Source organism: Palaemon carinicauda, chromosome 38, assembly GCF_036898095.1.
Source record: "Palaemon carinicauda isolate YSFRI2023 chromosome 38, ASM3689809v2, whole genome shotgun sequence".
NCBI classification, from domain to species: Eukaryota; Metazoa; Arthropoda; class Malacostraca; order Decapoda; family Palaemonidae; genus Palaemon; species Palaemon carinicauda.
This window is the reverse complement of record NC_090762.1, coordinates 29,890,782-29,904,311: the sequence shown is the minus strand read 5'-3', so window position 1 is coordinate 29,904,311 and position 13,530 is coordinate 29,890,782. Positions and strand designations below refer to the sequence as shown.

At 32.5% G+C, this 13,530-nt stretch overlaps 1 protein-coding gene across 1 annotated transcript; it reads right to left on the bottom strand.

Annotated features, from left to right (window-relative positions):
* Window positions 1-877: 877 nt before the first annotated feature.
* Window positions 878-1,210, bottom strand: LOC137630278 (uncharacterized). Its single transcript, XM_068361726.1, has one exon. It carries the CDS (start codon window positions 1,208-1,210, stop codon window positions 878-880), a length of 333 nt encoding a protein of 110 aa, XP_068217827.1.
* Between the last annotated feature and the right edge of the window lie 12,320 nt (window positions 1,211-13,530).

Sequence of the window (13,530 nt, the reverse complement as noted above, 5' to 3'; positions counted from 1 at the left end):
CGATATAGTTAACAAGGTTCGAACAACCGTTCCTCTTAAGTGGTAGTAAAAGATATTACTCTTCTCAAAGAAAACTTTGACCATAAAAAACTTTGTGCCACTGACAGCATCTCGTCATGATACACTGAAGAATGTTCGTTTACGGTATCATATCCAATTTCCTTTTTTTCTGTTGAGTTATATATATATATATATATATATACTGTATATGTATGCGAGAAATGTATAGCCAAAGGTAAGGAGGTGTATGATGCGTTTATGGATCTGGAGAAACTGTCTGATAGAGTTATTAGAGAAGCAATGTGGAATGTGATGAGGTTATATGGAATTGGTGGAGGTTGTTGCAAGCAGTTAAGAGTTTCTACATAGGCAGTAAAACGTGTGTTAGGATAGGAAATGAAGTAAGCGAGTTGTTTCCAGTGAGAGTGGGACTGAGACATGGATGTGTGACGTGGCTATGGAAGTTCCATTTATTAGTTGATGGATTGGTGAGGGAGGTGAATACTCGAGTGCTTGGTTGGAGATTGAAACAGACAGATGAGAGTGATCATCAGAGGAGAAGCTTGGTTGATTAGTGACAGAGTATGGAAAGGTATGTGAGAAGGAAGTTGAGTTTTAGTGTGGGTAAGAGTAAGGTTATGAGATGCATGAGAAGGTAGGGTGTTGCTAGGTTGAATTTCATGTTGAATGGACTGTTACACTTGTACTTCTCCCATCAACCCTTGCATTCATCACCTTATTCAGAAGACAGCCACTTTCCATTCCCTCTACATGGCCAAACCACCTTAACACATTCATATCTACTCTAGCTGCTAAATCATTTATTACACCCGTCCTCACCCTCACTACTTTGTTCCTAACCTTATATAATCAAGATTCACCAGCCATACTCCTCAGACATTTCATCACGAACACATTCAATTTCTGCCTCCGTCACTTTCATTCCCCACAACTCTGATCCATACCTCAAAGTTGGTACAATCACTTTCTCATACAAAAATCTCTCTACATTCATTTCTAACCCTCTATTCTTTACTACTCTCTTTACTGCCCCCAACACTTTACATCCATCATTCACCCTCTGACGTTCATCTGTTTCCACTCCAGCATTTGTAGCAACAACAGACCCCAAGTACTTAAACTGATCTACTTCCTGAAGTAACTCTCCATTCAACATGAAATTCAACCTAGCACTACTCTCCCGTGTCATTTATCTAATACCCTTACTCTTACCCACATTAACACTCAACTTCCTTCTCTCACACACCCTTCCAAATTCTGTCACCAATCGACCCAGCTTCTCCCCCGAGACTGCAACCAATACAATATCATCAGCAAACAACAACTGATTTACCTCCCACTCATGATCACTCTCGTCTATCAGTTTCAATCTTCAACCAAGCACTCGAGTAATCACCCCCCCCCCTCATCAATCCATCAACAAACAAATTGAACAACCACGATGACATCACACATCCTTCTCTCATCCCCACTCACTGGAAACCACTCGCTCACTTTATTTCCTATCCTAACACACGCTTTACTGCTTATATAGAAACTCTCAACTGCTTGCAATAATCTTCTATCAATTACATATAACCTCACCACATTCCACATTGCTTCCTTATCATTTATACCATCAGCTTTCTCCAGATCCATAAATGCTCTCTACTTTTTGGCTAAATGTTTCTGGCATATATGCCTGATCATGAAAATCTGATCCACACATCCCCAACTTTTCTAAAACCACCCTGCACCTCTAAGATGGCATCCTATGTTTAATCCTTAATCATATATATATATATATATATATATATGTATATGTATGTTTGTCCGTGTGTGTGTATATACTTTGCAAATAGGTCTTCTCAGCCGTTTCAATAATCTCCTATTCATTCACATTTATCATATATACGCCATTTGTACACGTATCTCTCTCTCTCTCTCTCTCTCTCTCTCTCTCTCTCTCTCTCTCTATGTTAGGGGAGCAGCGTATTGTTGGAGGAAAATACATTTGTTTCCATTACATTTACCAAAACTATTTTCACCAGTGAAGTTTCTGAAAACGTTTATTTGTAATTTCAGGCAACTCTCTTGAACGACCAAAGCATTTTATAAACATGGAGATTAAAGTCTGCGGGCATTGGCTTTGTTCAGTAGCTGAAATTTCAACGTTTTTAATAGAAGGGTTTATAAATTAACGATTGAACACAACCCTTTACATGTCTTCTGCTCATTTATTATATTTTTCCAATCTAGATGAGAGACAAATTGATATGAATGATTTAGATCTCGTGACATCCACAGAGAGAGAGAGAGAGAGAGAGAGAGAGAGAGAGAGGGAGAGAGAGATCTTCGATCTGACGGTATTTTCGTTCGAAAGATTAGTTTTAGGTTCTGTTATTGGATAACGGATTAGACTCTGCTGCTGTTGGAACTTTCCATTTTTCGTTATTCTATTTTCTTTTCTTTTGTTTGCAATGAAAGTTAACTGCCAGTATTGGAAACGGGTTGAAAAATAAGCGAATGATCACAATAGTATTGGTTCTTGGGAGAAGCAGAATGAAAATGGCTTTGCAGAAAGGTACTAAATATATATATATATATATATATATATATACATATATATATACATTATATATATACAAATATATACACATTATATATATACATATATATATACACATTATATATATATATATATATATATATACACATATGTTACGCTCATTATTGAAAATTGCCGATTATTGAAAATCGACAAAAAATTGCCTATTTTAGATAATCAGCAAGGGCCCTGCCTAAAATTGAATATTTTCAATAATGGGCAAAATATTGCTCATTTTATATATTAGGCAACACGTTTTTGCTGAATATTGATAACGTTGCTGAATATTGAAAATATTGTAGCAAGTGTTTCAAACAACCAGTATTCAATATTGACAGCTGGAAGGTCCATTCTAAGCTCTAAGCAAACTAATGTAGACCATAATGACTCTAGTTTAATAACAATTTAAGAGTGTTTACTGTAATACACTCATTTTATAACAGCCATCATCTATTTTTTTTTTAATTCTATTATAATATCCGTTTTTATCTTCATAAGAAATTAATTTGGAAATTCAAATAAACACTGAAAACACAGATAATACAATTCATTTTTGTAACATGACAATATTATTAGAATACTGATTTATCAACCTTCACCAAATAATTTGCAAATAATTCACCGACAATAAAAAATTAACTAATCTATATCTATTTTATATAAAGAAATAAAATAAAAACTAAACATTCTTACAGCTGTTGCTAGGATGGCACCTAGAGTTACACTTCATTTTCTTTCTACTACAGCTACATCTTAGAGAAATACAATCTAATTTGCAGTTGCATTTCTGGTAACCTTGGCCACCAGTGGATCGAGTTACCGCAGCTCTGAGAGTAACGTGGATGTCTGGTACATCAGCCACTTTAAGTAGTTTTTCACCAATTTTATCTAAATCAGCTCTGTCACTAGCTGCAATTGTGGCCAAAGTGTTGATGATACGGATATCACAGAATTCACACATTCCCTACCGTTGTCACTTTGCAGTACTGCGGGCGCACTGAATGTTAAAAACACAGGTAGAAGTGTCAGAGCTACCTCTTCTGCTCTCTTAGATTTAAGGGGGCTTAACACACAAAATTTGGTAAAATGGTTAACGTAAGTTAGGATGTATTTATAATCCCCGTCAGGAAGTGACTGAAAATTTATTAGATCAATTTGGCACCTCGATAAAAATGAGTGACTTCTAGTTGGTTTCACGACAAGCTCTATTGGTTGCTTCCGACTCTCCCTTTTTTTTTTTTTTTTTTTTTTTTTAATGACACACTACACAAAAGTTAATAAACAGGTTACAATATTCCATAGTTATGTTAGACCATTTCTTTTTAACATCAAATAAAGTTTTCTTCTCGCCACCATGACCAACATCTTTATGTGCCTTTTCTATTGCACCATACACTTCCTCAACGCTGCTACGTATTTATAATGTTCTTCCCCATCTGTTCTTTTCTTTATCAAACATTCCGTTTCACCAACCTTAAGAATCTCATATCTTGAACGATAGTTATAATCAATAGTGGTGATAGCATCACTTTGTAGATCCTTTGATAACCTTAATATCTTTCACTTTTTCAAGCGAGAACAGTCTTGTGTTCTTCCCTTTTCCTTCAACGACGGTCCGTAACCTTGCCTCGAAATTTTCTTTTACTTCCATCGCTGAAGCCATGAGGATTATTCGATATTCGCCAAGAACTGTTGTAAAGAATGAAAAGAATTCCGTAACTAATCTACGTATTTGTCGAGAGAATTATCATGAAAACCGTATGTTTCATTTCACACCTTCACTCCTATTTACAAGTTGATAACAATTATTGGTGATAGTAACAAGGCATTAAGCTACTAAAACTTACTTATAAATGGCCAAACTGCCATTAACAAAGGAGATTAGAATAGGATAAAACATTAAAAGTTAAAAATAGTGTCAACATATATTCTATTCACAAAATTTCTTCACCCATTAATTAAAGATCGATAGTAGTCGATTTATCAACATTCGGCAAAATGGTCTTGCCGAGTTTTGAAACCCTGCTGATTTTAAATACTAGGCAAGGAAAATTGCTCATACTATATAATCGGCAAATCGCTTGCTCATTCTCAATAATAGGCATTTCTATTGCCGATTTTTAATAATCGACAATTTCCAATAATGAGCGTAACATATATATATATATATACAGTATGTGTATATATACATATATATATATATATATATGTATTTATATATATAGATATATATATATATATATATTACATATATATATATATATACATACATATATATATATATATATTACATATATATATATATATATACATACATATATATATATATATATATATAATCATCATCTCCTACGCCGGTTAGATTCGCCAGTCGTCTCTATCTTGAGCTTTTAATTCAATACTTCTCTATTCATCATATCTTACTTTGCGCTTCATAGTCCTCAGCCTTATAGCCCTAGATCTTCCAACTCTTCTAGTGCCTTTTGGAGCCCAGCTGAACCTTTGGTGAAATAATCTCTCTTGGGAAGTGCGAAGAGCATGCCCAAACCATCTCCATCTACCCCTCATCAGGATCTCATCCACATATAGCAGCCGAGTAATCTCTCTATTAGTTTCATTTCTAATTCTGGCCTTCCATTTAACTCCCTATGTCTTTCTAAGGGCTTTATTCTCAAATCTACTTTATCTATTGGAGATTGTTTCATTGTCATACCATGATTCATGTCCATAGAGTAACACCGATCTCATTAAACTGAGCATAAGGAACAACGTGTGATGTTTTGATGGCCATGATTTAACACTATTACAGCAACAACATGGAAAGCTAGTTTTCTTACATGATTAAGAATGGTGAAGGACCGGAAGGGTATTTCAGATTAACTAATGAATTTTAGAGAGAGAGAGAGAGAGAGAGAGAGAGAGAGAGAGAGAGAGAGAGAGAGTTGAAATTTCTGTCTACCTCAGTGTACAGTGGGTTCTTTGATCTGTCGTTTTTAGTTACGTTTGTCATAAAAAAAATGAGTGCTGAAGCCTTAGCTCTTAGACTCTAAGAAATGCTACGGACTTGAAATGCCAAAACAGTGGAAGTATCTCAGAAAGCGTAAAATATTTTCAATCTCTTGAATTATCAGCTGTTCTGTCAGTTCCTCTCGAATCCCCTACAAGATTAATTGCCCAGAAATATTGTTAATGCAGTTGATATGTGTGACATCTCTCGGAGACTTGATTCTCACGTCAGTTCCTTCATAAAAGCAGATTGGTCCTTGTCATGAATGGAATAGTCAGTTTGTGACGTCATTTTTTTTGGGGCAATGGAGTTGTCATTCAAGGTTTTTTAACTCACACATGATGCCTTGTGTTGCATTTTTGTAATTGAAAATATTTATGGGACTAGTGTATTGCACTATGTAATATGTAATATTTGATAGTTAGTAATATGAAATATTTTCAGAATTTATCCTAGAAAGTAATACAACATTGTAATAGCATTAAGATCGTATAAAGGCTATGAATGGAACAGTTCATTCAAGGTTAGACTACTGTTTTCCGTGGCTCATATGACTAAAGTATATTAAATTGCCTATTCCGTCGGCCTTTTTTTAATCAGCAATCAGAGTGAGACCGTTCACTGGAAGGAACTAGCCACTTATTACGTCATCCCCTGAAACGTAAGTTAGAATCTCTCTCTCTCTCTCTCTCTCTCTCTCTCTCTCTCTCTCTCGTTTTTTCCTCCCAGCCCAATCTTGTGCAGAGGAGTAATTTCATACACGGGTCATTTAATCAGGAATGTTTTGGGTGCGGAAGAGATTAACATCGGGTTCCAAGGTAGAACAATCTCGAAATCCGCGGTGTGTTGAACATTGACCGGAGCTTTCGCTGTGAGATTTAATCTTTTCTGCAATAAGTTTGGTTAGTTAATTGGGGGAAGTGCACGTGAGTTAGTAGTAGTAGTAATAATAATGATAGTAGTAGTAGTAGTAGTAGTAGTAGTAGTAGTAGTAGTAGTAGTAGTAGTAGTAGTAGTAGGAGGAGGAGGAGGAGGAGGAGGAGGAATAGCAATAGGTTTGTATCCTCTGGCCTGTGGCTACTTTCCTTCTGGTAAGGGTAGAAAAGAGACTCTTTAGCTATTGTAAGCAGCTCTATTGTTCTGGTTAATGCCATAGCCTCTGTACTATGGTCTTCCACTGTCTTGGGTTAGCGTTCTCCTGCTTGAGAGTGCACTCAGGCACACTATTCTGTTCCCCTATTAACTTTTCTTACTAGGCTATTTTCCCTGTTGGAGCCCATGAGCTTGTAGCATACTGCTTTTCCAACTATGGTTGTAGCTTAGCCAGTAATATTAATGATAATGATGATGGCATTCCAGGCAGTAAATGTTCTAGCATCTGCTGTGGTCTCGTATAAAGAATTAAAGACTTGAACACTTCCAACACCTTTCTAGCGGCATCTGTTCTTCACTGGACACATCTGTTTGATAAAATGATAAATGATAAAAGACATATAAATGCATATATGTATCAGTGCGTCTTTTGTGTCTTTTGACGTGAATAATTTACCTCATATATTTTCACTCGTGAGCAACACTTATTTGTCTTATTAATTTGTTATAGAAGGAAAGGAAATTGGTTGGAGTATGTTGGACTGCAAACCTTGTTTATGAAATTAGTATAGACCTGTCGGTCTCTTTTTATCATGCGGTTTTAAATACAATCACTTGGATAGGATTTTCACATCGAAATTTCTTATCAACATCAAGGTTTTGAAGATCTTTGCCTCTATGGGTAAGATGTGGGTGAAGGGAGGGCGATTGGTAGTGAATTTTTGTGTGGTTGTGTATGTGAAGTATTGGATTCAATATATGTGTACTTGTGTGTGTATATATATATATATATATATATATATTTAAACTGTATATATACGCACACACACACACACACATATATATATATATATATATGTGTGTGTGTGTGTGTGTGTATGTATGTATGTATGTATGTATGTATATTTGAATGTGAAAGCCACAAGAAACAGGAAAGTAAAAGACCAGGTACCAAATGCTTTTGTGTATTACGTACACATTTTCAGGGTACTTCTTTGTACCTTGAAGAAGTGTACGTAATACACGAAAGCGCTTGGTACCTGGTCTTTTACTTTCCTGTTTCTTGTGGATTTTACACTTGAATATATCTGTCACGTGCAGTTTTGTGACTGATAAGTAATATGTATGTATATATATATATATATATATATATATATGATAAATTTTGCACTTTTAGACCTGTTTTTCATATTCATATAAGCCATATGTTATACTCCTCCTAATATCTGGATTCTCTCTACCTTGGGATCAGGGACCCAAGGGGGAATCAACTCAAAGATAATAGCTTCTGGTCGGCCAGGGAATCGAACCTGGGCCCAAGAAACTGAGGTCCCATTGACTTAGTCATACGCGCACACACATACGTACATACATATATATATATATATATATATATAAATTGTAAGACAAATTAAAAGATACAAACGACTTGCGAAGTCTAACCCATGCTCTTTGCGCCAATAGGCGTAGGAGGAGATGATGATGATTATGATATATATATATATATATATATATGTTTATGTATGTATGTATGTATATATATACATACATACATACATATATATATATATATATATATATATATTACTGCATGTGATGAGTTGCCTATGTTATTTATATACTGCCTGCATTAATTGACTTTGTGTTTTTAAAAAACTAGAGGCTATATCTAATATATAATCTATGCTTCTCTGAAATACTTTCCATCAGCATAAAATTACATAATTTTATCATTTATCTGTCCAATTTATGGCCTAATAAAAGTTCTTATGAAATGTGACGAATTTCAAAAATCTTTCGAAAGTTCACATTCAGGGCCTCTCTTACAGTGATCATACTTTGAAAACAGTTTCACAGCGAACTCCATTTACATCTCTTAAGATATCCATAATGATTTAGGCATCTCCCGTAAAGTTCTAAAAGTTGAGGTTAGCCTTCCCAAAGTCAATATTACTGGGCTTTTTAAGAAAGTTTCCTTAAAAAAAAATTGATGAAAACCAATGAAAGTATATTGCTTCTTATTTAACTCCTTATATGATAAAGAGCATATATATATATATATATATATGAGAGAGAAAGAGAGAGAGAGAGAGAGAGAGAGAGAGAGAGAGAAATATTATTTTATATGTATGCATATATATATATATATATATATGTATATATATATACACATACATATATATATATATATATAATATATATATATATATATATATATTTCTTTCTGGTCATGCTATCTATCCCCGTCCCTCGGTTAGTGGGGAACAAATAGTCATACCCTAGTAAGAGGGGCTGTGTGTAAATGCGTGTACATATCTTTCTGAATATTTAGCCGTTATTTTTGACGGATTACGTACCCTAGTTAAAGAATGAATGGGGAACATTGCAGAATTCTCTTACCATGTTGTATTTCTCTCTCTCTCTCTCTCTCTCTCTCTCTCTCTCTCTCTCTCTCTCTCTGTGGTAGAATAATTAGTTCAAATTATGGTTAATTACCAAAGGTCAGCGTTATTAATTCAATAAACTCTCTTCATGGAAAGCGTAGTAAGGTTACGCATGCATGTGGAAATCGAAGGGTAACATTTTTCTTCGCTTTTAAAGTTTTTGTATGATTATTTTTCATCGACTTTGTATATTTTTCTCTTTTTTAATTATTATGGGTCTTGTGCTATAAGAATTCTTGTGATTTTAATAATGATAATAACTTTCGAATATTTGTTTGGTCAGTCTTCGTAGCCTTTGTATTTTTTTTTTTCAATAATTGGGGTCTTGTGCTATTAGAATTGGTGTGTTTTCAATAACGATAATTGTCAAATGTATGTTATACTTTGCCAGCGATGTTGAGAGGTTGAAATTTCAGTTATAGTGCCGAAATTGATAATAAAACAATAGAAAATAAACTGAATTGATATTTGTGTGGAAGAGAAAAGTAGCATTGTGAAGCAAGTTATTATTATTATTATTATTAGTAGTAGTAGTATTATTATTATTATTATTATTATTATTATTATTATTATTATTATTATTATCATTCTCTCTCTCTCTCTCTCTCTCTCTCTCTCTCTCTCTCTCTCTCTCTCTCTCTCTTTGAACTGACTTATAGAGCTTAAGCTAATCTTACTTCGTATGCTAAAAGTCAGTTTCGTGGTAAGGTGCTAAAAGTCAGTTTCGTGGTAAGGTGTTATCTCGGTTCACCTTGAAATTATAAAAAAAGTTTGTTTTGAAAGAGAAATATATTGTCTTTTCCCTCTTAAGCTGAAAAGAAAGTTTAGAAATTAATTACAAATTTTACTTATGGAAGTGTAACTATAATGTTTAGACATTAATTATAAATTTTACTTATGGAAGCATAACTATAATGTTTATACATTAATTGCCAGTTTTATTTATGGAAGCATAACTATAAAGTTTAGACATTAATTACAAATTTTACTTATGGAAGCATAACTATAAGGTTTAGACATTAATTACATATTTTACTTATGGAAGCAGAACTTTAATGTTTTGACATTAATTACAAATTATACTTATGGAAGCATAACTATAGTGTTTAGACATTAATTACAAATTTTACTTATGGAAGCATAACTATAATGTTTAGACATTAATTGCCAGTTTTACTTATGGAAGCATAACTATAATGTTTAGACATTAATTAAAAATTTTACTTATGGAAGCGTAACTATGTTTAGACATTAATTACAAATTTTTACTTATGAAAGCATAATTATATTGTTTAGACATTAATTACAAATTTTACTTTTGGAAGCATAACTATAATGGTTAGACATTAATTGCAAATTTTACCTATGGAAGCATAACTATAATGTTTAGACATTAATTAAAAATTTTACTTATGGAAGCGTAACTATGTTTAGACATTAATTACAAATTTTTACTTATGAAAGCATAACTATATTGTTTAGACATTAATTACAAATTTTACTTTTGGAAGCATAACTATAATGGTTAGACATTAATTGCAAATTTTACCTATGGAAGCATAACTATAATGTTTAGACATTAATTACAAATTTTACTCATGGAGGGATAACTATAATGTTTAGACATTAATTAAAAACTTTACCTTTGGAAGCATAACTATAATGGTTAGACATTAATTGCAAATTTTACCTATGGGAGCATAACTATAATGTTTAGAAATTAATTACAAATTCTACTTATGGAAGCAGAACTACAATGTTTAGACATAAATGGCCAGTTTTACTTATGGAAGCATAACTATAATGGTTAGACATCAATTACAAATTTTACTCATGGAAGCGTAACTATGTTTTGACATTAATTACAAATTTAATTATGGAAGCGTAACTATAATATTTAGACATTAATTGCAAATTTTACTTTTGGAAGCATAACTATAAAGGTTAGAATTTAATTAAAAATTTTACGTAGGGAAGCATAACTATAATGTTTAGACATTAATTGCCAGTTTTACTTATGGAAGCATAATTATAATGTTTAGACATTAATTAAAAATTTTACTGATGGAAGCGTAACTTTAATGTTTAAACATTAATTGCAAATTTTATTACTGGAAGGATAGTTATAATTCTTTCAGGTAGTCATGTTTTAATTCCATTAGACTAACGATAAGTTGATATTCAAAGCTATTTCAATGTCTTTTCCTTTACAGTAACTTAAAAGCCTTAGAGAAACGCCACGTCAATCATTTTCTTACTTGAACACTGAACTTGTCCTTTCTCTGCCTGTAATATATATATATATGTATATATATATATCTATATATATATATATATATATAGATGTATATATATATATATATATACGGTATATATATATATATATATACCGTATATATATATATATATATATCTATATATATATATATATATATACCGTATATATATATATATATATATACATATACAGCCTTTCTCTGCCTGTAATTTATATATATATATATATATATATACAGCAACAAAAAATGGAGCTTTTTCTTGTCCACTGATGGATAAAGGCTTTAGACATGTCCTTAATCAAGTATGGGATTTTGCCATTTTCATCACCACTCTGGCCACTACGGAATTGTGTTGGTTACTTTAGTCTGATCACTCACAGCAAACCAACGTAGTATGGGTGGCCCTAATTAGTACAGTTTTGCTGATCCTGGCGATTCACAAACCCTTTCACCACGTTAAGGTATTCCCTCTCAGTAAGGGATATATAAATATATATATATATATATATATATATATGTAGATATATATATGTAGATATATATATATGTAGATATATATATATGTAGATATATATATATATATATATATATGTATGTATATGTATATATATATATATATATATACACACACACGCACACGCTTAAGAATCCATAATTGCATCTTTGTTAGGTTACAAGGATACTGCCAAGCTGTATAATGATTATGATACAATTACTGTAATAATAAAGTTACAAATAGAAATCGTATGTGACACTAATGATAACATTCACTGCGATCCCAAGTAAGTTACAGGTACTTCTTGTCTCATTACAGTTATGCAGTTCCAGTTACAGCAAATGAGAGGAATGCAGATCCAAATTAAGGTTGTTATAGTTTACATCTGCATTTGCAGGATTGAAAATCGAGATGCAAACTTGCGTTGACTTTGAAAGCGAATGGTATCATTATGTTTATTGTTCTTCTTTAAATCATTTTGACCTTAATATTCTTTAGGAATAGTTGATTATTTTCTGTTACTGACTTGCTACGTTATCTAATTGAAACGATGCATCTGTAAAATTATTATTATTATTATTATTATTATTATTATTATTATTATTATTATTATTATTATTATTATTATTATTATTATTATTATTATTGGGTGGTTGTTGTCATGGCTCTTGTTGTGATGAAATGAATAGTAGATACGTTTGTAAAAGTTTTCAAGATTTTTAAACACATACTTGTTACAGTAATTGAAGTTGCTGATTCACTGGAAGATTTTCATATAAACATTACAAGTCAAATTTAAAGTATTTCATCTTAATATTTTTGCTGTCTTCCATTTTCTTTTCATTCAATATTACTTGAAAGAAAAATTCAAACACGATATTTAAGAGTTAACATTTTTAAAGATTACTTTCTAAGTTTCAATAGATCGAATTTACGAATTGCAAATAATGTTTTGCATTTAGAAAATAATCTTATTGGCACACAGTGACAATATATTGAAGGCAGATGTGAGCAAATGCCATATTATAAAAAGACAATGGCAGTGACAAATCTCTATTTGTGGAGTTTCCATTTTTAAAACAACTTGCATCTCTCTCTCTCTCTCTCTCTCTCTCTCTCTCTCTCTCTCTGCGAACGAGTCCTTCATGTTGTTTACCATTCCAAAACACCATTTCCTTCTATACTTTACAATTACTATACAAGAGGGACATTTCCTTCGCTATTTGTCTATATTTATAAACTCCTTTTATCACGCTTTGTAGAGTTCGATTCATTCTTTTGTTTACAGTTTGGTAAAATGATAGGAAAAAACGATGAATGAAATATTATTTTACCTTCATTCTCTTTCTCTATATTTTCGTTGCATCCCATCCAAGATGTTTATTCAGGCCACCACGCATTGCGTTTTGGGGAAGTAGTTGGCCAGAGGGAAACATGGCTTTCCACGGTTTCGTAAATGGTCCATATTTTGTAGAACGATTTTTTTTACTCTTTTTTTATATAAATAACCCACGAGGTTATTTGGTTATATAAGGGTAAGCTTTTACTGTTTCTCTAAGAGATCAAATAAGTTACTGAACGTCTGTTGTTGTTGTTGTTGATGT

Bases quoted from the DNA above. Each gene is read 5' to 3' on its own strand.
- LOC137630278 (XM_068361726.1), bottom strand. From the start codon at position 1,210: ATGACACGGGAGAGTAGTGCTAGGTTGAATTTCATGTTGAATGGAGAG.